The 23,935-nt window shown below is 45.4% G+C and overlaps 1 protein-coding gene across 1 annotated transcript in view; it reads right to left on the bottom strand.

The window, feature by feature from the left end:
• LOC111152983 (hydroxysteroid 17-beta dehydrogenase 2) overlaps positions 1-23,935 on the bottom strand; it is a 70,740-nt gene that overhangs the window by 5,422 nt on the left and 41,383 nt on the right. The window contains exon 3 of the mRNA XM_022511766.1: positions 17,819-18,004. Coding sequence (XP_022367474.1) covers positions 17,819-18,004 — 186 coding nt within the window. The remainder of the gene's footprint in view (positions 1-17,818; positions 18,005-23,935) is intronic.

Genomic DNA, 23,935 nt, shown 5'->3' with positions numbered 1-23,935 from the left:
AAACCCAACTTTTTCCTTTTACTGGTGAGAAAGACCCAAGAAGTTAAAGCAGCTTGTTCTAATTTTCAGCCTAGTTTGCAGAACCCCGCCATTCTCACTTCTCCACGATTTTACAGATGAGGGGAGCTTGGTGGGCTGCCATGTCGGTTAGCAGAAGGCCATGGTGAAGAGCTCATTTTGGAGCCAATGCTGCCTAGGTTCAAGTTCCAGAAGAGTGCCTGGTACAGTCAGCCCCCCGTAAGAGCTTTCTCACGTTAGGGCTACTTACGGTTTTCAGATAGCCCTTCTCAGTAGCCCAAATGGCTCCATATGTTTGGTGTTTCTTAGAGAACCGAGTGCACCTGTTTCAGACTCTCCCAACAGTACTTGATGGATTTCTAGGACCCACCCTAGATCTACTGAATCTGAATTTGCAGTTTAAACCAACCCAAGCGATTCTTTGGAATGCTAAGCCTTGAGCTATTACATTAGGGCTTGGGTCACATATTTCTGAACATGTGCTTGCATAGTGACCTACAGCGTTATAGATGATACGACAGGTGGTAAGAATTGATCATATTACAAATTATCAATCTAAACAGAAAACATGCTTTGCACCAAACATTTAAGACACATTTGTCTTTTGTATGATCTTGAACCCTGTGCAACTGCCATTATTAGACCATTTCCGACCTACAGAATGGCCGTTCTGTAAGGTTCAACCTCATAGATTCAACCTTGCTGTTAACATTTCCTAGTAATGTCTAAGATTCCTGGGGACATGAGATGAAGGAAGTGCAGACGTCCACGTCTTGCTGACCATGAGCCTCACAGGGTCTCAGAGCATGCTCCCTTCCTGGCCTTCTGCACTCCCTCATTGCCTATCCTGTTAGATTTGTAATTTCTGCTTTTGCTCCATTCAGGTTAAAATTCTATTGCCAGAAGGCAGCAAGGGACGAGGTTGCCAAGAACTTGGTAAGTTTCTTTCTATTTCTAGGGGAAAACTTGACTTCCAAAATAGAGGGCTTATCTATGGGGACGTGGGAGAACTGGTAAGGAACGCACAACCCTGGGTAAATGTTTGAGCTATAGCTTTAATGACCATCCAGAGTACTGATGTAATTCCAAGAAGTTCTGTGTCCTGACTGTGTTAGTAGTTACAGGAACCGCACACATAAGTGACCGCAGATACAACCGGTGATATCTGAGTTTTGTGCATGGCAGCAACGTCTGTTACGTGGTTCTTTAAATTTAAATTTCATTCCAAGAAGGCTAAGTCTTGGAAATTTACATACTCTTCCACTAGCTGACGTTAAATAAAACCAGAATGCTCAGAGAGACGAATGTACACTTCATGCTTATTTTTAAATTTCGTTTTTTCATTCCAGACCTGAGATCTATAACTCTATAGGTACAGTAGAATCGCCTTGGGGACATGAAAACACACACACACACACACACACACACACACACACACACACACACAACTAATACCCAGGCCCTACCCTAGAGTGATGAAATAAAAAAATAATGGCAGTGAGACCCGAACATCAGTATTTAAATAAAACTCTGTAGGTGGTTTTAGTGTGAGGACAGTGTTCGGAGGGTTGGGAGTCAGTGGTTCTCAACTTGGGTGAGTATCAGAATCACCTGGGGAGCTAATGAAGCACCCAGAGGTCAGGGTCCTTCAAGGAGGAATGAGCCTGGGCTTTTGTGGCGTTCCCACATTCCCCCAGGGTAAACCTGATTTACTCCTGTGACCCCAAATTTTGCGACCATCTATTGTAGCTAATTGTTTTAGAGCAATAGTTTTCATACTTAGTAGCTAGTCAGAACTGCCTGGGGAGCTTTAAAAAAAAAAATCTATTCCTCCCCCACATTCCCACGTGATTTAATTGGTCTGCGGTTCATCATAGGCATGGGAATGTTTAAAAATCTCCCCCAGGTGATTCTAATGTGCAGGCAGGGTTGTTAAATACTTCTAGAGAACATTTCTGAAAATTTTCCATGTATTTCTATCCTCTGGACATGTAAATGCTAATACCAGCTTGAGATCTGAAAAAAACCTCTTCGTTTTTTTGGCTGTAGAAGACACATGTGATCCCAGAGGTTGGATAGAGAGCTGGCAGTGTTTACCCTTGATTTAAATCTGACAGATGTTTGGGGGAAAGATGTGTTTTGGGAACTGGAATGAAAGAAACTTCCTAATGTTATGCTGGAAGAAGGGGGGTTTTTTGGAGCTGTATAAGCCTGGATCAAAATATACTCCTTTCAAATCAGTTGAGTGAAAGCCAGTCTCAAAAGGTTGCATACTGTATGGTTTCATTTCTAGAACATTCTGGAGATAACATTATAGAGACGGGGAACAGAGTCCTGGTTGTCAGGGCTGGGAATGGGGTGAGGGAATGGCTGTGGCTATAAAGGGGTATCTTGGAGGATCCCTCTGATGGGACCATTCTGTGTCCTGACTGTTGGTAGTTACAGGAACCGCACGCATAAGGGACCGCAGATGTAACCGGTGAAATCTGAGAAATTCTGTGCGCGACAGCAATGTCTGTCACATGGCTCTTTACATTTAAAGTTAATTTAATTAATATGGACTGTATTATCCGTTTCAGAGGTAGAATTTAGTGATGCATCGGTTATAAACAACAGCCAGTGCTCATTCCATCGCGGGGCAGGCATCTTTACTGCCCATCCCCCCATCCACCTCCCCTCCCGGAACCCTGTTTGTTTCCTAGAGTTAAGAGTCTTACGGTTTGTCTCCTTCTCTGCTTTTGTCTCTTTTTTTTTTTCCTTTCCTTCCCCTATGTTCATCTGTTTTGTTTCTTAAATTCCATACGAGGGAAATCATATGATCTTTGTCTTTCTCTGATTGACTTATTTCGTTTACCATAATACCCTCTAGTTCTATCCATGCCGTTGCAAATGGCAAGATTTCATTCTTTTTGATGACTGAGTAATGTTACACACACACACACACACACACACACACACCCCACCTGTTCTTTATCCGCTCCTCTGTTGATGGAAATCTGGGATCTTTCCCTGCTTGGGCTCTTGTGGACGTTATTGCTACAAACACTGGGGTGCAGGTACCCCTTTGAATCACCATGTTTGCATCCTTTGGATAACTATCTAGTAGTGCAATTGCTGGGTCATAGGATAGTTCTATGTTTAACTTTTTGAGGAAACTCTATATTGTTTTCCAGAGTGGCTGCGCCACATTGCATGGTTTTGATATTCTATGATTATGCAAGATGTTATTAGGGGAGGTGGGGTGAAGGGTAAACAGGACTTCCTTGTACATATCCTTGCAACTTCCTGTGAATCTATGATTATTTCCAAATAAAGTTAATATATATACATACTCCTTTTAAGACAGGCTTAACATGGGAGAATTGCTCAGCTCCCATGTAGGTCTTTGGCTGAACAAAGGTCCATGAATTCTCCTAAAATTTTGGTAAAAACTTGGTAAAAATTTTTACCAAAAAAAAATTTTTTTGGTAAAAAACAAACAAACTGAAAATTTAAGTTTTTGAAGTTTGGCACTGGAGGTCAAAAAGTAAGGCCTGGCTTATTTGAAATCTTAAAGGATGAGAAATCCTCCCAAGCTAGAGCTTTAGAAACTTCTGCCAAGGCTGCAACCACATTTAAAGTGACATTGTACTTCTTTCCTGATGATGGAGCAGAAGGCAGGCTGAGGACAAAACACGAGCTGACACCCCACAAACCCCACCCCACCCCCACTCCTGGCTGGGATATGTGGGACATTCCTCCAGGATGTTCCCAACTCTCTTAATGTTAATGCCTTGCTAGAAGGAAAAACAACCTGAAATTGACAATCGCAAGACCTCTAGTATCTCAGAGGTCCTCTTTAGCGTATGAAAATCCTTATAACACCTCCCTTTTCCTTACCTCCGCCAACTCCCAAGCATAGAATCAGCCACCCCCACAATATCTGCCCATGGGTCCTGTCCCCGTGCTTTAATAAAACCACCTTTTTGCACCAAAGTCTTGTCTCCAGAATTCTTTCTTGGCCATCCACTCAGGACCTCACCCCACCCAACCTTACCTATATTCCAACACTATATCATTTCTCACTCCATCCCATGCGTACCCCCATCACAGATGCGGCTAATGTAAAAACAAAACTTTGCCCTTAGCACAGTACTTGCTTAGGACATATCAAAATTGAATGTTAGGTTCCCCCACAACAGACTCAAAGTAGCCAATTCTAAATAAATACTTGAGGTGATTTACTTTCCCAGTCAAGAATGGGACTTATTTTAACAAACCACGGACAGACCTATGGACTCTTTCTTATGTGGGAAACAAAAGCAGAGGAAATGTAGATAAAATTAAACGTCCTTATAAATTGCAGTGAACTCACAAATGCTTGAGGCAGGAGGAGTATAAGTTTCTTCCAGGAAACGCCTGACTGTCTTAATGTTAAGCCTTGCTAGAGGAAAAAACAACCTTAACTTGACTCTGGCAAGGCCTCGAGTACCCTGGGAATCTTCTTCAGCATATGAAAATCCTTCTGGAACTTCCCTTTGTCTTTACTTCCCCCCACCCCAAAGTATATAATCAGCTGTCCTCACAATCCTGAGATGGTAGGTCTTCCCGCTCTTGGGTCCAGTCCCCCTGTTTTACTAAAAACCACCTTTTTGCCCTGAAGACATCTCAAAAATTCTTTCTTGGCTGTCTACTCTAGACCCCAATGCTACTCCAAATTACATCATTTCCACCCCTCCTATTTACAGACTTTCTATGCTTATTTAAGGGATCCACCCCTCTTCCAGAAGGTTCCACATTCCCCCATCTAGTTTGTTTGTCTCGGGAAATATTTGGTGACTTTGTTCCCTGGCAAGTGAATAAACCCGGGATTCATGGTGTTGATACCGTTGATGTAGTGTAGACCCTCTCTCTCTCCTGAGTGTGCTCAGACATGGACTTTTCCTGACTCCCTGGGCATGGTGTAAACAGTAAGTTAGTATCATATCCTAAGGTTCTACCAGCCAAATGGCCTTGATGTCCTCTGAGATAACACAGGACCTCAAAAATTCTTCAGCACTGTCTGATCAATACCTACATGGAGACAGTATATGGGTACATAGGAATTATGGGGGTCAAAGGGTTTGCAAGTGAATGCCCTAGCAAGACAGCAGGGGCTGGAAATATTGCAACCTTCCAGCCTGAGGCTGTGCCATACTGTGATTGAGAATAAGATCTATATTTTGTCTTCCCCCAATTTCTAGCACAGAGCTCCTAAAACCCTTGGAATTTCCTAACCGTGGCCACAGAGAACTTTCAGTCCTTCCCCAAACCCCCAGCTCCTGGGAGGGGAGAGGGACTGGAGATTGAGATCAATCACCAATGGCCAAAAGATTTAATAACTAGTGCCTATGTAATGAAGCCTCCATAAACACCTGAAAGGAAGAGGTTTGGAGAGTTTCCAGGCTGGTGAACATGGAGATTCAGAGAGCATGGAAGTTCCCTGCCCTTTCCCTATGCCTTGTTCTATGTATCTCTTCATCTGGCTGGTGATTTGTATCCTTTAATATTCTTTGTAATAAACTGGTAATCTAGGAAGTGAGCAGGTTTCCCGAGTTCTATGAGCCGCTCTCACAAATTAATTGAACCCAAGGAGAAGGTCACTGGAACCTTCATTCTACAGCTGGTGGGTCCAGAAGCACTGGTGACAGACTGCTATCTGACGTGGGGGTGGGGCAATGTCTTGTAGGACTGAGCCCTGAACCTGTAGGACCTGATGTTATCTCCAGGTAGATAGTGTCAGAACTGAGTTGAATTATAGGACTTCACAGTGGCAATTGGGTATAGAACACATTGATAAGGTGGCAGAAAGAAAAACCAAAGGCCCAAAATAGAGTCACTTATGCTAGGCCACATCATCCAATGAAGGCTTAATACCTAGACTAATTACAGTTTGAACCTTCTCCAGAAATGTAGTCTTAACTGGGTCATTCAGGAGTTTTCTGGTCAACAACAATGAAGTAATCTGTCTCCATTTCCCCCACCACCACCCCAGAAGGAAAATGAAGTCTTTTTTTTTTTTTCAAGAAAAATTTTTTTTAATTTCATTTATTTATTTGACAGAGATCACAAGTAGGCAGAGAGGCAGGCAGAGGGAGAGGGGGAAGCAGGCTCCCCGCTGAGCAGAGAGCCTGATGCAGGGCTGGATCTCAGGACCCTGAGATCATGACCTGAGCCGAAGGCAGAGGCTTAACCCACTGAGCCACCCAGGCACCCCAGAAGATGAAGTCTTGATAAGACCCTCTGCTCTTCCCTCTCAGGGAAAGTGAATTTATCTGAAACAATCCTTTCTTTTGCTAATAATCTCCATGCCCCACCCTCCTTCCTATAAAGACCTTCCGTTTTGTACAGTTCCTCAGAGCTCCGCCTTACTTGCTGGATGGGGTGCTACCTGACTCATGAATCAGTTAATAAAGCCAATTAGGTCTTTGAAATTTGCTCGGTTGAATTTTTGTTCTTTAATAACAAGGGGTCCCAAAGTCCCATGCCCACAGCAGCTGTCTCATTCTCTAAGAACTTCCTAAACCAGAATTCAGATGACCTCATTTTAGGAAAATGTAAATGAGGGCTCCCAGCCGGTTTCTCCCTCCTTCAAGGTCATCTAGAGTCAACTCCAGTAACAAGGTCCATTCCCTTATTGAGCTCTCCCAAGCTGAAAATACAGACCAAGCCCATGGCCCCAAGAGAGGCAGGTTTGTTAATCTCCTTTAGGCACGGTAGGCAGAAATTTGAGACTGATAGTATTTGGTTGTTCCTTATAATCCAGTAGTCCCTGGGGATGTGACAAACCATTTGAATATCAAAGTCAAAGTTTGGGACCTTGTTACTCAAAGTCGGAAGCCAAGAGCAGCCCAGAAGCTGTTAGAAGCGCAAATCCTCTGGTCCCACTCCCAGAGCTATTGAATCAGAAATCTGGGAATGGGCACAGGTTTTTTTCTTATTGTGCTAAAATACAAATGACATAAAATCCACCATATAACCTTTTTAAGGTATACAATTCAGTGGTATTCAGTATATTCACAATACCATGTGGGGTGCCTGGGTGACTCAGTGGGTTAAGCCTCTGCCTTTAGCTCAGGTCATGAACTCAGGGTCCTGGGATCAAGCCCCGAATCGGGCTCTCTGCACGGCAGGGAGCCTGCTTCCCCCTCTCTCTCTGCCTGCTGCTCTGCCTACTTGTGATCTCTCTCTCTGTCCAATAAATAAGTAAAAATCTTAAAAATATATATATATATTCACAACACCATGCAACCATCACTTGTATCTAGCTCATTCTCATTGCTGCAAAAGAAAACCCTATAAGCATTAGCGACACAGTTGGTTAAGCATCTGGCTCTTAGTTTCAGCTCAGGTCATGATCTCAGGGTCCTGATCTCAGGGTCATGACAGCGAGCCTTGGGACAAGCCTGCGTCAAGCCCCCAGTTCAGCCCCGCATCAGGCTCCACGCTCAGCACTGAATCTGCTTAAGTTTCTCTCTCCCTCTCCCTCTGCCCCTCCCTGCCATACTCAACCACTGGCTTGCTCTCTCTCAAATAAATAATCTTGAGGGGCAGGAAGGAAGGGAGGGAGGAAAGGAAGAGAGAGGGGCTTGGAGAGGAAGAAAAGAAAGGAAGAAAACCATAGCCACTAAGCAGCCCCTTCTTATTCCCTCTCCTCCTGGCCCCGATAAATACTAAATTTCTCTCCATCTCTCTGGACTGGCCTCTTTTGGACACTTCATATAAATAGGATCATCCAATACGTGGCTTTTAGTGTCTGGTTTCTGTCACTTACCATCATCTTTTCAAGGTTCATTCATTTCTCTACCACGTCAGGGCTTCATTCATTTTTATGAATTTGTAATATCCCACTGTATGGATATATGACATTTTGCTTATCATTTCATTAGTTGATGAACATTCGGGTTGTTCCCGCCTCTGTTATGAACAAGGAACGCTATAAACATCCGTGTACAGGTTTTTGTTTGAACACCTGTTTTCTGTTCTCTTGAGTGTATGTAGGAGTCAGATTGCTGGGTCATATGGTAATTCCGTGTTTAAGTTGTTAAGGAACTGCCAAGTGCTTCCATTGAGGCTGGGTCATTTTACGCTCCCATCAGCAACTCGTGAGTGTTCCAGTGTCTGCACACCCTTGCCACAAGTGTTGTTTCCTGGGTTTTGTTCCGTTTTGGTTTTTGTTGCTGTCCCAGTGGATATGAAATGCTATCTCGCTGTTTTGATCGCCTTCAGTTGTTTTTAAAAAGCCCTCCTGGTGATTCTAATGCATCTGAAATTTGAAAAAGTTGTCCAGGGACCAGTACCATCGACTCAGAAACTAGTTGTAGAAATGCAAAATCTTACACCAATTAACTTCTCCTCAGTCGAATTCTGCATTTTAATAAGATCCCCAGGTGATCCCACACACCTTGGTGTTTGAGAAGCACTGGTAAAGGAAACATCCCTAAGTTGTTAACACTCCCTAATCATCATTTCAATTTGCGGGAGTTGGGGTCTGTTTTTAATGCCCCGTTTATCTAGCATATTCTTGTTGGACAGTCTGGAAAAGTGAGAGGAACATAGAACTTGGAGTAAAACAGGCAAACCCAGTTTCCACCACTGACTCTATCGCTCATAGGCTGGGCAACCCCAGGCTAGTGTGCTTGATCTAGAGAAGGAACTAATATCTAATATCTGCATCCCACCCCCATTAGAGTTCAATGACTTTAGCCATGTGCGAGCATCTAAGACAACTCAGCACAGAGAAATTCACTCAGTCTGGTTCTACCTCCTTGCCTTGCCCTACACTAGCCCTGGGGATTCCGTGAGAGTTTTAGGGAAGCAAATCTCAGCTTTGGCCTCCTGTTATATCAGTGAGGCACGGAACGACCAGCTAAATGTTTTGCCAGATGATTTCCTTAAGGCACGAAGTTCAGGATTGATCCCACAGTCAACTTCCCAGGACTAAGTAGGACCTCGCCGAAGGCTGGAACTGTGAATTCTGTGGGATCGCTATAATTTATAGGCTTGTAAGAATCTCTCGGGCCACTCACTTGTGGTGTAAAGTAATTTTAATGCATTTTCAATTGCTTGATGGGGGCTGGGGGTGGGCAACTATTTCTGTCTCTCCATAGAGACATCTCATTACTAGGGTACTTCCTATGCACCAGTAGCTGTACTTCTAAGCACTCAGAACCCAAAATGCATTTATGTCTCCTGTAAAGGGGTGCCTGGGTGGCTCAGTTGTTATGTGTCTGCCTTCAGTTCAGGTCACGATCGTCCTGGGATCGAGCCCCGCATCAGGCTCCCTGCTTAGCAGGGAGACTGCTTCTCCCTCTCCCTCTGCCTGCCACTCTGCCTACTTGTGCTCTTTTTCTCTGGCAAATAAATGAATAAAATCTTTAAAAAAAAATAAATGAAATAAATCTCCAGCCAAGACCAGTTCTCAACTAAGAGCGATTTTGCGCGCATACACACACACACACACACACACACCCCTCCTTCAAAGAGACATGGGGCAACATCTGAAGATTCGTCATCACCGGGGATGGGCCTTCTTGCATCCACTGGGTGGAGAACACAGTCACTGCTCAACCTCCTGAGTGTATCAGGCATCCCCGCATGGAAAGACTTCGCCTCTCCCCAAATATCAGTATTACCGGGGCTGAGAAACCGCAGCCCTAGACTCAAAGGCCACACCAGCCTGTCACGGACAGATGACAAAATGGACTCTTGGAGAAGTGTGGTGACCTGCCTGTGGCCGCGCAGCTACTAACAGAACAGGATTCAAACCACAACCGGCTCACAACCCCTGAGGCCAGAGTTGTTTTCTCCTGTTTGTTTTTAGCCCTTCTTGTTCAAGAACAGCTTGCAACTGTTTATTCTGCAGTTGAAGAGGAAAACTGGCCAGAAAAGGCTTTTAGACCGCTCAGAGATTTTTCCACTGCCCTTTGTACAATCAATCAGAGCCACCTCCCAATTCCTCCCAGACTTGCTTAAATATTTATCCAGCTGCCGGGCAGGAATTTGGGTTAAAGAGCTATTCCATTTCTGTGAAAGGAATGTTACGCACACTGACGGGGTTAAGATTCTCCCAGAGCAGGTGTGGACTGAGGGGACTAGTGGGCGTTATCTGCCCAGGGGCGAGTGAGGGCCAGGGAGCAGCAGGATGGAAGGTAACTCAGTGTCGCTGTCAGGAGTGGCACCAGGATGTGGCAGCCTAGAAAGCCTCAGGCACACAAACGGCCAGTGTCTCCCCGGAAAAGCCCCTCAAGCCTGCCACCTGCCAGGTGTGGGTTCCTGTCATGTCTGTGCCATTGCATGTGGTGCCACCACAGCCCGAAGAAGCAGCGGTTCTTCCGCCCATCGTCCTTGGAGGACACGTCCACCTGGGGCTCAGGACCTTGGTCTGGGTCGCTCCGCTGCCAGTGGTAAAGACAGTTTCAAAACCTGGCCAGTCTGTCTCCGTGCCGCGTGGCTGGCTTCCTCTCCTCTTTGAAATCTGATTCTACCGGCATAGCTGCGTGTCGTCTCTCTCACTCTGCCTGTTTCTTGTTCCTTTCTTCAGGGATGGGAGATGCGGGAGGGAATGGTGTATTTACAATGTGGTTGACCCTTCTGGGTGTCTCCTAGAAAAGAATTTAAAGGAGATGTATTTCTTCCCTGCCCTGATCCTGGAACTTGCCATCCGTAGGACCAGATTTAGAGGGAGGCTCTGTGACCTTACTCCCTCCTGGGAATGGGAGTGAGGCTGGAGCGAGCGTCCAGCAGTGGGGCTAGTAGGAGGAGGAAGATGGTGGGGGTGATACCTTTGGGAGAAGATCCGTTGAGGCTCTTGGCCTTGTGGTTGGCATGGTGGTAACACCTGCCCCAGTGGAATCCGCAGAGGGGGCTGAGGCTTAATAAGTAAGAACATGAGGCCAAAGTCCAAATTCCAGGTCTAGCTGCAGGGCCACTCACATAACTCTTCTGCGCCTCGGTTGTCACAGCTGCAAAATGGGGGTAGCAATACTATGCAGGGTTTTGGGGATCATCTATCTGGTAACACCCAACAAATGCCTGAAGCCCAAGGAATGCTTCGTAACTATTATTAATATTTATTAGATATCCACTACAGGCCAGAGACTGGGTTTTGAGTATTTTAACATCAGTTCCAATGGTCACGACAGTCCTGTGAGTAGGTTCAGTCTTTACCCTCATTAACTCTCTCTGAGAAGATTTAAAAAAAAATCTAAGTGCAAAGAGCTTCACCTGACACCCAAGGTCCCAGAAAGTGATAGCAGTGGCTAACTCTTAGGTAGAATTTTCCGTGTGCTCACAAACACTGGCGCGTGAGTGTTCGTTGCCACGTTACTCACAATAGCAAAGAAGTAGAAACAACCCCATGTCCGTCCACTGATGAATGCGTAAACAAAACGTGGCCTGTCCATGCGGTGGGAAACTGCTCAGCTCTAGGAAGGAATGGAGTTGTAATATATTCTTATAAGACAGATGGGCCTTAAAAAGATGAAGGAGGAAAGATTATGGAGCCAGCAGGAGGAGGGGGAAACGCAACCAAAGGAGAGGGGGTTAGCAGCTGAAGATCTTGGGGAGGAGAAAAGAAGCATCTAAAAGGGTTTGCATTAAAATGAGTTTTGTGGGGCACTTGGGTGGCTCAGTGGGTTAAGCCTCTGCCTTTGGCTCAGGTCGCGATCTCAGGGTCCTGGGATCAAGCCCCGCATCGGGCTCTCTGCTTAGTGGGGAGCCTGCTTCCTCCTCTCTCTCTGCCTACTTGTGATCTCTGTCGAATAAATAATCAAAATCTTTTAAAAACATAAAATAAAATGAGTTTTGTGGGGGCAGTAGCTCTTTCTGCCCACAGTCCTGAATAAAATCACCTTTTTGCCCTAAATAAATAAATAAATAAATAAATACAAAATGAGTTTGTGGTATAGGATATAACCCTTTCTTCAATCTTTGCAAAAAATTTTTTTCTAATTTAAATTTTAGTTAGCTCCCATACCGTGCAATCTGGGTTTCAGGAGTAGAATTCAGTGATTCATCACTTCCATACAAAACCCAGAGCTCATCACAATAAGTGCCCTCCTTAATACCTAACACCCATCCAGCCCACCCCCTACGCCCACCTCCCTCCCTCAACCCTGTTTGTTCTCTATTTTTAAGAGTCTCTCTTTTTTAAAATTTTTTTATTTTTAAGAGTCTCTTATGGCTTGTTTCTGTCTCCCTTTTCCACCCTCCATCCCATATATTCATCTGTTTCTTAAATTCCACATATGAGTGAAACATATGGTATTTGTCTTCCTCTGACTTACTCATTTCAGTTAGCATAATACGCTCTAGCGCTATCCGTATCATTGCAAATGGCAAGATTTCATATTTTGATGGCTAAGTAATAGTCCATTGTCTACATATACCACGTCTTCTTTATCCATTCATCAGTTAATGGACACTTGGGCTCTTTCCATAGTTTGGCTATTGTTGGTAATTCTGCTATAAACATCGGGGTGCATACATCCCTTCGAATCTTTATTTTTGTATCCTTCGGGTAAATACTTAGTAGTGCCATTGCTGGATTGTAGGGTAGTTCTGTTTTTAACTTTTTTTTTTTTTAATATTTTATATATTTATTTCTCAGAGAGAAAGCGGCATGCAGAAGCAGGGTGAGCGGCAGGCAGAGCAGGCAGAGGGAGAAGCAGGCTCCCGGCTGAGCAAGGAGCCTGATGCGAGACTCAATCCCAGGACCCTGGGATCATGACCTGAGCCCAAGGCAGACACTTAATGGACTGAGCCACCCAGGCATCCCCTGTTTTTAACTTTTGAAAGAACGTCCGTACTGTTTCCACAGCGGCCGCAGCAGCTTGCGTTCCCACCAACAGTGCAGGAGGGTTCCCCTTTCTCCGCATCCTCGCCAACACCTGTTGTTTCTCGTGTTGTTGATTTTAGCCGTTCTGACAGGTGCCCAAAGTCTTTAATAAAAATCAATGCTGAAGATCTGAGCCAATCTGACGATGGTTTTGCTTTTGGGGGAGTGCAAGAAAGTGCTAAGTGTGGATTTCACACGCTAACAAGGGTGAGGAGAAGAAGCTGTCCATGAGGCCCTGGGTTGCATAAGTGTGTTAAGGTTTCAAGAAAGTAAAATGTTTGCAATAGGAAATTAGGTGCGTATGGTAAGTTATTCATCAGATTTCATCAAACTTTGATAGAGAAAGACCCAGATTAGGATTGTAAAGCATGTACTTATCGCTGCAGCAGAAGTTGGTGTATTGGTGCCAGAGCTGAATCACAGTTTGCCAGTTCTTCAGGCATTTCTACTGTAATATTGGAATTGAACACGTTGGCAAAATAAAGTTGAAATTTTTTAAAAAACATTAATTTTTAAATTTATTTTCAAATTTTTATTTATTTATTTATATTTATTTTATATTATTATATATTATATATGTTATCTGTGATATATGATATATTAATTTCATTTATTTATTTATTACAAATAATTTTCCCAGCCTTACTAGGAAGGATGTCTGTCTGGGAGTTCAAACTGCCAAAAGATATCCTCCAGGAGTGCTTGGAAGGCTGGGGGCACAGTGAGTTTTGACATGATAGCCCATGCTGGGTATTAGAAAGGAAGGTCATCCCTACAGTCTCCCCCTCCACCACCATCTCCCCAACCCCACTACTGTGGGGAAGGCAGGGAAGAGGGGTAGATGTACCTCCATCTACCTTTAAAGAAACTGGGATGGGCCGGAAGGTATTACTTTCCTACTGCTGTTATGGCAAATCACCACAAACTTAGTGGCTTAAACAATAAAAATGTATTATCTTATGGTTCTGAAGGTCAGAGGTTTCACTGGGCTAAAATCAAGGTTGCGTTAGGACTGCGTTCCTTCTGGGGTCTCCAAGCGAAAATCAGTTCCCCTGACTTTTTCTGCTTCTGTAAGTTGCCTGCATTCCTTGGGTCTGGGTCTGTTTCCCGGTCTTCCAATCTCTCATTGACTCTGACGCTCTTGCCTCCGTCTTGTAAGGACTCTTGTATTGGAACCATCTAGATACGGCAGGATAATCTTTCCATTTCTAGCTCCTTAACTCGATCATAGCGGCAAGGCCCCCTTTGCCAGGTAAGGTCACATATTCCAGGTTCCAGGAATTAGCATGTGCATGGATCTGAGGAACCACTATACTGTCTAGCAAACTGGTTACCTACCGACTCCCACCAGCCTGAGACACTTTATTTGGGGTTATTTGTTATGCAGCAATGGATAACTGGAACAGAATGGCCAATTCCCGCTCAGCTTCTCCTGGCTGATGCAAACTTCCATGATAGATCTACCCCACTGAAATTCTTGTCATGCGGAGGGTGGTAGGGGTACCAGGCTCAAGACAACCTGATGGGTCAGGGCTACCATGAGCTCCTTTAGAGGAAACTTAGTAGTGACTGATTGCCTATCTCTCTTTCTCCATGACTCCTACTTCAAAATGAGAAAAACACCAGGGATGAATTCCCAGACAAGCACGTTTCCCAAAATCACCATTGTATCAAATTTGCCAAGAGATCTATCAAGTTGGCATTAAATTGGACGCTAATTTCTACGGATCGGTTGCTCATATACTGTCGTTCATACATGCTTTGATCTTCCCTGATCCTGTGTTACACTCCAGCTCCTTATGCCCTGCTCAAAATCCTTTCCATTGTTTTGCAAAATTCTTGTCAGACAAGTGCTAGGGATTCCCTTATTTTGTTTTCTGCTGAATTTCTCTGCTCCTCATCACGGAAGGAAACTGTAAGCACCATTTAAGAGTTTTGCTCCTATCTTTTTACAAACACCTGCTCTGTCAGGTGCACATGCTTCCCATCTGTCCTGACTTCTTGCTACTGCTTTAACAACTTTAGAACATACCTTAGGTGGCTTCCGAGTCCTACAAATGAACTTACTTCTGGAGTTTCTTTGGGTCATAAGCATTTAAAACTGGGTATGATAAAGGAAGACTGCATACATCTTGGTGACTGACTGGGTGGGAGAAAGGAGGGAAAGGCAGAGGGAGAAACAAATCTAAGAAGGCTCAAAGCTCTGTAATTCAACAGCCGAGGAGGAGAACTGAAAGAAGGGGAGCCAGCTTTGACGTGCTGATAACAACTCCAGTTTCAGACATGTCGACTGACTGATGATGGTGAGATGGTGGAATGGAAATAGTAAGGCTGGATGTAAAGAATTTGCACATCCACGGTGAGAATAAGAGGGAAGGTATGTGATTTATTTTAACACTCCTGTTTCCCTCCAGTAGAAATACATGAGAAGCATACTGAGTCTTGGCTCAGAAAGTTTTAGAGGGGCGCCTGGGTGACTCAGTCGGCTGAGCATCCAACTCTTGATTTCAGCTCAGATCATGATCTTGGGTCCTGGGACGGAGCCCTGCAGTGGGCTTCATGCTCAGCGGGGAGTCTCCTTGGGATTCTCTTTCTCCTTTTCCTCTGCCCCCCGCCCCACTCACACAAGCAGGCAAACTCTCTCCCTTTCTGAATACATAGATAAAATCTTTTAAAAATTAAAAAAAAAAGAAAGAAAAAGAATAAAGGAAAGAGCTTTAGAAGCCAAGTTGCAGATGTATGAATGGGCATCCTCGGCACTATTAATTTTTCACTCCTTCATTCATTTATCCATGTTTTATTAATTCTCGCACTTGCATTTCTTCATTTCTTCATTGAGCTTCGTGTATGCCAGACACCAGGTCCATAGCAGATAGTGTGCATACTAGGTGATAAGTCAAGTAAAATCTTCTGAATGAGCTGCTCCAAGTTGAGAACAAAGAGAGAAAACAGAAAAACCGGGCCACCTGGGTGGCTCAGTCAGTTAATCGTCTCTGCCTTTGGCTCAGGTCATGATCCTGGGGTCCTGGAATCAAGCCCTGCATCAGGCTCCCTGCTCAGCCAGAAGCCTGCCTCTCCCTACCCCTGGTGTAGCTCCCCTGTTTGTGCTCCCTCTCTCTCTGTCGAGTAAATAAATAAAATCTTTAAAAAAGAGAGAGAAAAACTTTCTTGTCCTTGTGTCAAGAAGCAGGCAATGATCAATTATTTCAGTAAATATTTGTTGAATGAGTGAGGCAAGGAACACGGGAGACATTTTCAGAAGCACCAGTCTGTGCCAGGGCACTGAGAAAGGTGAGGTATTCACAGAGGTAAAAATCTGAAGGTGGAGTTCAGAAGAAAGATAAGAGTGAAATTTTGCAAATGTGTTTTTCCAGAATTTGTTTGCTTGCGCAGGTGGCAAGAAATTGGAAATACCTCCGGGTCCTCATACAAGTTAAAACACAATACTCATCGCTCTTAACCACCTTAGACTTCTCTATCCCCATTCTCCTTCTCTTCCTCCCTTCCTCTTTTCCTTCCCTGCTTCCTTCCTCTTCAGGCCAACCAACAACTTAGCGACACACACTCACACAGCAGCTAAGTTCAAGGAAGTTCCTGAGTGAAAGCCAGGAAAGGGAACACGGCACATAATGATAATTGCCCTTAACTCAAAGAATATCCCCTCAAAAAACAATGAAACAAAATAAAACAACTATCAGGTGCCTCGTTAAAAAAAAAAAAGAAAGAAAGAAAGGGGAGCCTGGGTAGCTCAGTGGGTTGGGCCTCTGCCTTCAGCTCGGGTCATGATCTCAGGGTCCTGGGATTGAGCCCCGCATTCGGCTCTCTGCTCAGCAGAGAGCCTGCTTCCCACCCCCCTCTCTCTCTGCCTACTCATGATCTCTCTCTGTCAAAATTAAAGTAAATAGAAATTAAAAAAAAGAAAGAAAGAAAGAAAGAAAGAAAAGGGGCGCCTGGGTGGCTCAGTGGGTTAAGCCTCTGCCTTCGGCTCAGGTCCTGATCTCTGGGTCCTGGGATTGAGTCCTGCATTTGGCTCTCTGCTCGGCAGGGAGCCTGCCTCCCCCATTCTCTCTCTGCCTGCTTGTGATGTCTCTCTGTCAAATAAATAAATAGAATTAAAAAAAAAAAAAAAGAAAGAAAGAAAGAAAAGAAAATACTCTTCGGAACCAACTGATGAAACAGAGAAGACCAGGGTTCCTCTATGCAAAGGCAGGATCCTGGAGTCCACTCCCCACCCCTTTGGTTTCCCTTTCATCCATGCAGCATCCTGAAACACAACTCCATGGACATTTCCAAACCTGAGTCGGGATCTGAGGAACCCCAGCTGGAAAATAAAACCTGTCCTAGAAGAAAGGATGTGATACGGCCTACCTGGACATTGTTAATGGAAGGCAGATCGTTAAACCCTGGACTCAAGTTGTTGACTCTCTGTTCTTTGAAATGGAAAAAGATGAGTCATCTAGTATCACACATGACCCAACTGCCTTGAGATTGCAAATGATGGGAAGGATCTTAGGGAAAGCTCTAGGAAAGCTCTAACCAGCCAAGACACGGAGCTCTGGTGGTGCCAATGGTGCGGACATTTGCTTACTCATCTCACAGGGAACAACAGAGTGTGCCCAGTTCAGAGAGGGTTGAAAACAGATTATCAGTAACTCTATGAGGGATTTCCTGTCCAAATCTAGGAAGCTTATATGCTATGAAGATATGTAAAACCCCAAATCCCCAGGAATGAATAGATAAGTTAAGAGGTAATAGTTTGTACATGAAAGGATCTGAAAGCAAGGTTTTATTGTATTAAGATCAATGGTAAACAGACAATTTGACTAAGCTTGACCCAGCCCTGCAGGAGCGTGTCCTGCTTTCTTGTTTGGCCCACAAAGAATGCCACGAGCCTCGTCTTGCACAACAGGCATCACACAACCTTGTGGGGAAAGGCCAACTCACCTGCCATGCTACTGATGTTCACCAGCCTGCCCTTGGATTTCCTTAGAAGAGGCAAAAATGCCTTCGTGACCTCCACAGCCCCGAAGAAGTTCACAGCCATGCATTTTTTGTACCCGGTCATGGGAATGAGCTCGCCGTCGGCTGGCAAGCCGAGGATGCCAGCGTTGTTGACCAGAGCCCACAGTCCTGAGGACAGAAAGGAATGACTTTGATGTCCAGTCATGCCAAAGAATAGGAGGACTTTTAACACTTGACACTCTGGAGTCTTAAGGGCCCCTTTGAGATTTAGGATCTAGGCAGACCACTCAAACTCTTGGACCTTAATCTCCTTGGATACCTAAAACTACTTACTCTGAGGCAATGTGTGGAGAGTAAATTTGAAATATTCAGTGATGGGTTTTGGTACGTATTTTCTTTTCCTTAAAGCACTTTCCTAGATACAGCTAGATATTTGCGGTATCTGGGGCCAGAGGACCCAGCAAGGGGAAGAGTAATAAGAGCCTGTGTCCTGTTTCTCCTCAAAGGACCGTGCAGAGGCGGTCTAATATCTTGAGGCCATGCAGCATGATATATGTGCCTTATCCCTAGGCTAGAAAAGATCCCTTAATCCAGGAAAACTAGAGAGGTGCCAAGAACTCAGGAGATGGCAGAGTCCCTGAGCCCTAGTCCTTTCTCCAACTAGCCTAATCCTGCTGATTGGATCGGAATCACCAGGAAGTCTTGTTCAAATGGATGGCTGGGCCCCACCTCCAGAGATTCTCATTTAGGGTGTCTGGGATGGCGCCTGAGAATCTACATTTCTACCAGGTTCCCAGGTGACGCTGTTGCTGCAGTTCTGGACCATACCTGGAGAGCCTCCGTCCACAAGAAGTGGTTTCCAGCCTTGACTACATGTTAGAATCACCTGGGGGGCTTTTTAATGCCTCACCCTGACCCCCCAATGCCCAGCCACATCCCAACCAATTAGATCAGAAATCCTGGGGTAGGGGAGAGAAGTGACCTTGGCATGGAATTTAAAAATTCCCTGAGTGTGGGACGCCTGGGTGGCTCAGTCATTAAGTGTCTGCCTTCAGCTCAGGTCATGATTCAGCATCCTGGGATGAGTCCCACAATAGGCTCCCTGCTTAGCGGGGAGGCTCCTTCTCCCTCTCTAGCTTCCCCTGCTTGTGTTCCCACCCTCCCTCTCTCTCTCTGCCAAATAAATAAATAAAGTCTTTAAAAACAAAAAATTCCTCAGTTGGTTCCAATGTACAAGCAAGCTTGGGAACCATGGCCCTAACAGGCAGGGAAAGAGGTCATTCAAGATCTCCAGATATTTTTCAGGGGGCAGGATCTGTAGCAGAGGGGAGGGCCCTGGGTCCTCTTTACCCAATGGAGGGGACAGAATCTGGGGTATGTTTAGTTGGGCAGATCTGAAGCAGATTCTCTGAGACCCCTGAGCCTCCACATGGTTTAGAATAATGATTCTCAAGATGTGGTTCAGAACCAGCAGCATCAGTGGGAACTTAGAAATGCAAATTTCAGGGGCACCTGGGCAGCTCAGTCAGTGAAACATCCGACTCTTGGTTTTGGCTCAGGTGGTGAGCTCAGGGTTGTGAGATGGAACCCTGATTTGGGCTCCGTCCCGGTCGTGGAGACTGCTTAAGATTCGTGGAGCCTGCTTAAGGCGCCTGGGTGGCTCAGTGGGTTAAAGCCTCTGCCTTAGGCTCAGGTCATGATCTGAGGGTCCTAGGATCGAGTCCCACATCGGGCTCTCTGCTTAGCGGGGAGCCTGCTTCCCCCTCTATCTCTTCCTGCTGCTCTGCCTACTTCTGATCTGTCTGTCAAATAAATAAATAAATAAATAATCTTTAAAAAAAAAAAAGAAGAAGAAGATTCTCTCTCTCCCTCTCTGTCTGCCCCTCCCCCTCCCTCTTGCAGGTATGCTCTCTCTCTCTCTTTCTGTCTCTTTCTCAAAATTGAAAAAAAAGAAAAGGCACATCCTAGAACCCCACTTCAGACCTGTCAGATCAGAAGCTGGTGACCAGAAATTGCTGTTGAATCTCAGTGTGTGACAGAACATGTCTGCTCCAGTGTGAGAGCCTGCGGTGTGGACCGAAGCCAGAAGAGCCTCGGTGCTAACAGACCCACAGACGGCAGGAGGTCCAGCCCCTGATGGCCTCAAGGAGGTAGGTGGCAGCCAGACTGCACAAGGACTGGACAGAGCACTGGGCATCCCTGCAGGCACCAGCCAGAAGCACTGGTGATCGAAGATGAAATGTCCCGTCCCCAGGACCTTAGAGGCTACCCTGGGGAAATGAGATGAAGCTCAAACTGAAAGATGCTCATCGTGTGGCAGAAAGATGGCTCAAAATAGAAACAGAGCTGAGTTGTGGAAGCTAAAACTGCACTTCTCACGCACCTGAGCCGGGGGTCCGACACTGACGCGCGGTAATGACTGGGAGCACTAAGTGAGAGAACGGCGAGCTCGTAGGAAGAGCTCGCCAGCTGTCGGGAGGATGGTGATGGGCGCAGAGGAGGCCTGGGCTAGCCCCTCCGAGGGATGGTTTTAATTCCCTCGGCCTGATGCACACCTCTGACAGGCAACACGCAGGAGCAGCCTGAGGGTGCACTAGAATGGGGGTGAGAAACTTGTTCTAGGAAAGGCCAGAGAGTGAATATTTTAGTTGCAAGCACTCCTGTTTCAACCCTGCCGCCAGCTGTCATACGTGAAGGAAAATGGGAGTGGGACTCCAGGAAACCTTGATTTATGGACATTGACATTTGAATTCCATCTAATTTGCACTTGCCAAAATAATATTCTTCTTCTGACTGTTTTAAGCATTTAAAAATGTAAAAACCAAGGCGCCTGGGTGGCTCAGTGGGTTGAGCATCAGACTCTTGATTTCAGCTTTAGGGTGGAGATCTCAGGGTCTTGAGATCGAGTCCCACCGTAGGCTTCCCAGGGTGTGGAACCTGCTTAGAATTCTCTCTCTCTCTCTCTCTCTCTCTCTCCCTTTGGCCCTCCTCCCTAGTCCCCACCACCTGCTGGCATGCTCACTCTCTCTCAAATAATATTAATAATAAGCAAAAATAAAAATGTAACATGAGAGAGCTTGGTGATGATGGAACAGTTCTGTGTTTTGATTGTGGTGTTTTTTTGTTTTTTTTTTTTTTTAAGATTTTATTTATTTATTTGGCAGACAGAGATCACAAGTAGGCAGAGAGGCAGGCAGAGAGAGGAGGAAGCAGGCTCCCTGCAGAGCAGAGAGCCCGATGCGGGGCTCGATCCCAGGACCCTGGGATCATGACCTGAGCTGAAGGCAGAGGCTTTAACCCACTGAGCCACCCAGGCGCCCCTGATTGTGGTGTTTTTGCACAAAGCTACACACACACACACACACACACACACACACATTTGTATATAGAGCTGCAAATTCTAAATAAGCCCCATGGATTATACCAATGCCAGTTTCCTGGTTTTGATAACGTACCGTAGTTAGGCAAGAAGTTAACATTGAGGGAGACTCGGCAAAGCAAGCACAGGAACTCTCTGTACATTTATTTGCAACTTCCTGTGAATTGACAGTTCTTTCCAAGTAAAATGTTAAAATAATAATAATAATAAAACAGGTCCATAGTTTGCCAACTCCTGCCCACAGAATTTTAAGCTGGTCAATAAGCTCACTATACCTATGGGGGCTTATAAGTTTAAAAATAATATTAATGAGTTATTAAAAATATGTAAATACTTATGTAATAGTGTGTAGGGCTTAGAGACACAGGGCAGGGCTAACCCTCTTACAGGACACAGTGAGGTTTTGTCATTCATCTACAGGTCCCAAAGCATACTTTAGGAAACCTCCTTCTTGGTGATTTTTAAACTCCCCTGTTTTGTTTTGTTTTTTTTGAAAGATTTTTTATTTATTTATTTGACAGACAGAGATCACAAGGAGGCAGAGAGGCAGGCGGGGAGAGAGAGGGGGACGCAGGCTCTCCACTGAGCAGAGAGCCCGATTCGGGGCTCGATCCCAGGACCCTGAGATCATGACCCTAGCCGAAGGCAGAGGCTTAACCCACTGAGCCACCCAGGTGCCCCTAAACTCCCCTGTTTAACAGCTTCCTTTTCTCTTAGACTTGAGAGGTTGAGGTTGAGACAACCTCAAGGAAAACAGGTAGAAGTTGTATTGGCAACTCTGTCTCAGAAGAGGATTGCTCTCAGGGTGCCTGGTGGCTCAGTTGGTTAAGCAACTGCCTTCGGCTCAGGTCATGATCCTAGAGTCCTGGGACGGAGTCCCACATCCGGCTCCCTGCTCAGTAGGGAGTCTGCTTCTCCCTTTGACCTCTCCCTTCTCATGTTCTGTCTCTCAAATTAATATGTAAAATCTTAAAAAAAAAAAAAAAAGAATTGCTCTCCAGAATTCTGACCACAAAGCAGCACGGACTTACTCACTGGAAAGTGTACTCACCACAGCCCTTCATCCCTAGACGCTGGCATGGTATTTCCATATCTAGAACCCATTGCTTTATCACACAATATGGAATATGGTCAATACTGACCCTCTGGGCCTCACTAGAGAGGTCTGTATCAAATATCTCCTGAGTTAGACACCATGAAGTCACATTCATAAGAGGGATAAGCATCAAGCCAACAAGGGAGAAAGCAGAGCCAAGAAGCAGAGACGATGACAGATGACATTGCTTAAGGATCCAGACATGCCTGAAGCCAACAGGTCTTTTCAGTTAAGCATATTCATTCTTTTATACATTAGCAATTTCGAATTGGGTTAGCTGCTGGCACCTGGGAGAATCCTAATGGGAACATGGAACTCGTTCTCAAGGAAACAAGTGGTGAGGCGTGGGAGATGTCCAGATGGTTATAATAACGCAGCAGTACAGGTGTGTGCGGGACCTAACAAGTGAGTGTCCAGAAGAGGAAGTGAAGGATGTAACCTGGGTCACCAGAAAGGTCATGGAAGAGATGTTATGTTTGTGCCAGGTCTCCCGCGGGAGTAGAGTCTGCAGCTAGACAAAGTCAAGAGTCTTAGAAAAAGGGAGTAGAGGCAAGAGGGAAATTTGGGTAAGAGGACATGAATCTGCAAAGTTATGGTACATTTAGCACATTCTGTTCTGGAAACCCATCAGAATTTACTGAGGGGACCATCAGGTATTGCAAATTAAGGGTTTGGCCAGAGCCATTATCCTGAAAGCCTTCAAATCCTTGTGAATATGTTCAGATTTTATTTGGTACCGGACAGAGAACCACTGAACCATTCAGTGAGACAAAGCAAAACAACTACCACAGGCCTGGCTCATAGGAGGACCCCAAGACATAGAGGGTCTGTATGCCCAAGGGTTTTTAGGAGGTGGGTGACATTGTAAGGTGCACATTGTAAAGATTACTGTCCATTCGGAAAGTTAATGGGAGAGGAAAGCTATTGAGGGGCCCCAGGTGGAAAGTGAGGGCCTGCACTAGGCACGGCAGCCTGGTGATGACAGAAAGGGACTGGGATGATAAAGATCTAGGAGATAGAACTGAAGGACTTGGGACCCATAGGATTCAGGAACTGAGTGTAAGCTGCTGGTCTCAGTGCCTCCCCAACCCCGGCTGCTGGCATAACTGATGGACTAGATGGCGTTACCAGCATCTGAGCTGTGGGGTGTACCAGCGTTAAAGCTCATTTGCAGACCGGCAATAAGGGAAAAGGTCATGAGGTCAGGCTTTGACAAAGTGAGGTGGGATGCCCAGCAGACAATTTTATACATATTTAAGTCCAGATGTTGAGAAGAGGGCTCAGTTGGTATGATTTGGAAAGAGACTGGCGTACGTCTCACGGTTTCTGCATTCTAACAGAACATTAGCACCACCTGGGGAACTTTTGAATATACTGAGACCTGGCCCCCCAGTAGGATTCTCTTTACAGCTGACGTTCCTAGCAAAAGGAGAGCAACAGTAGCAGCCCCCTGATTGCAGGGTCAGCTGAGCCTTTGCAGGTAGACACTGATTTAATTGGTTGGGGGAGGGCATCAGGCTGGGTGGCACCATGGGTGTGCCAGCTGTGTACCCACATAGGGCCCTGTGCTTCTGAAAGGCCTCAGGCTTGTTTTAATTCTCAGCTAGCATCACCTTAAAGTCTT

Source organism: Enhydra lutris, unplaced genomic scaffold, assembly GCF_002288905.1.
Source record: "Enhydra lutris kenyoni isolate GAN:26980312 unplaced genomic scaffold, ASM228890v2 scaffoldscaffold30, whole genome shotgun sequence".
NCBI lineage: Eukaryota > Metazoa > Chordata > Mammalia > Carnivora > Mustelidae > Enhydra > Enhydra lutris.
Note: the sequence above shows the minus strand (reverse complement) of the source record. Positions and strands in the feature narration are given on the sequence as shown.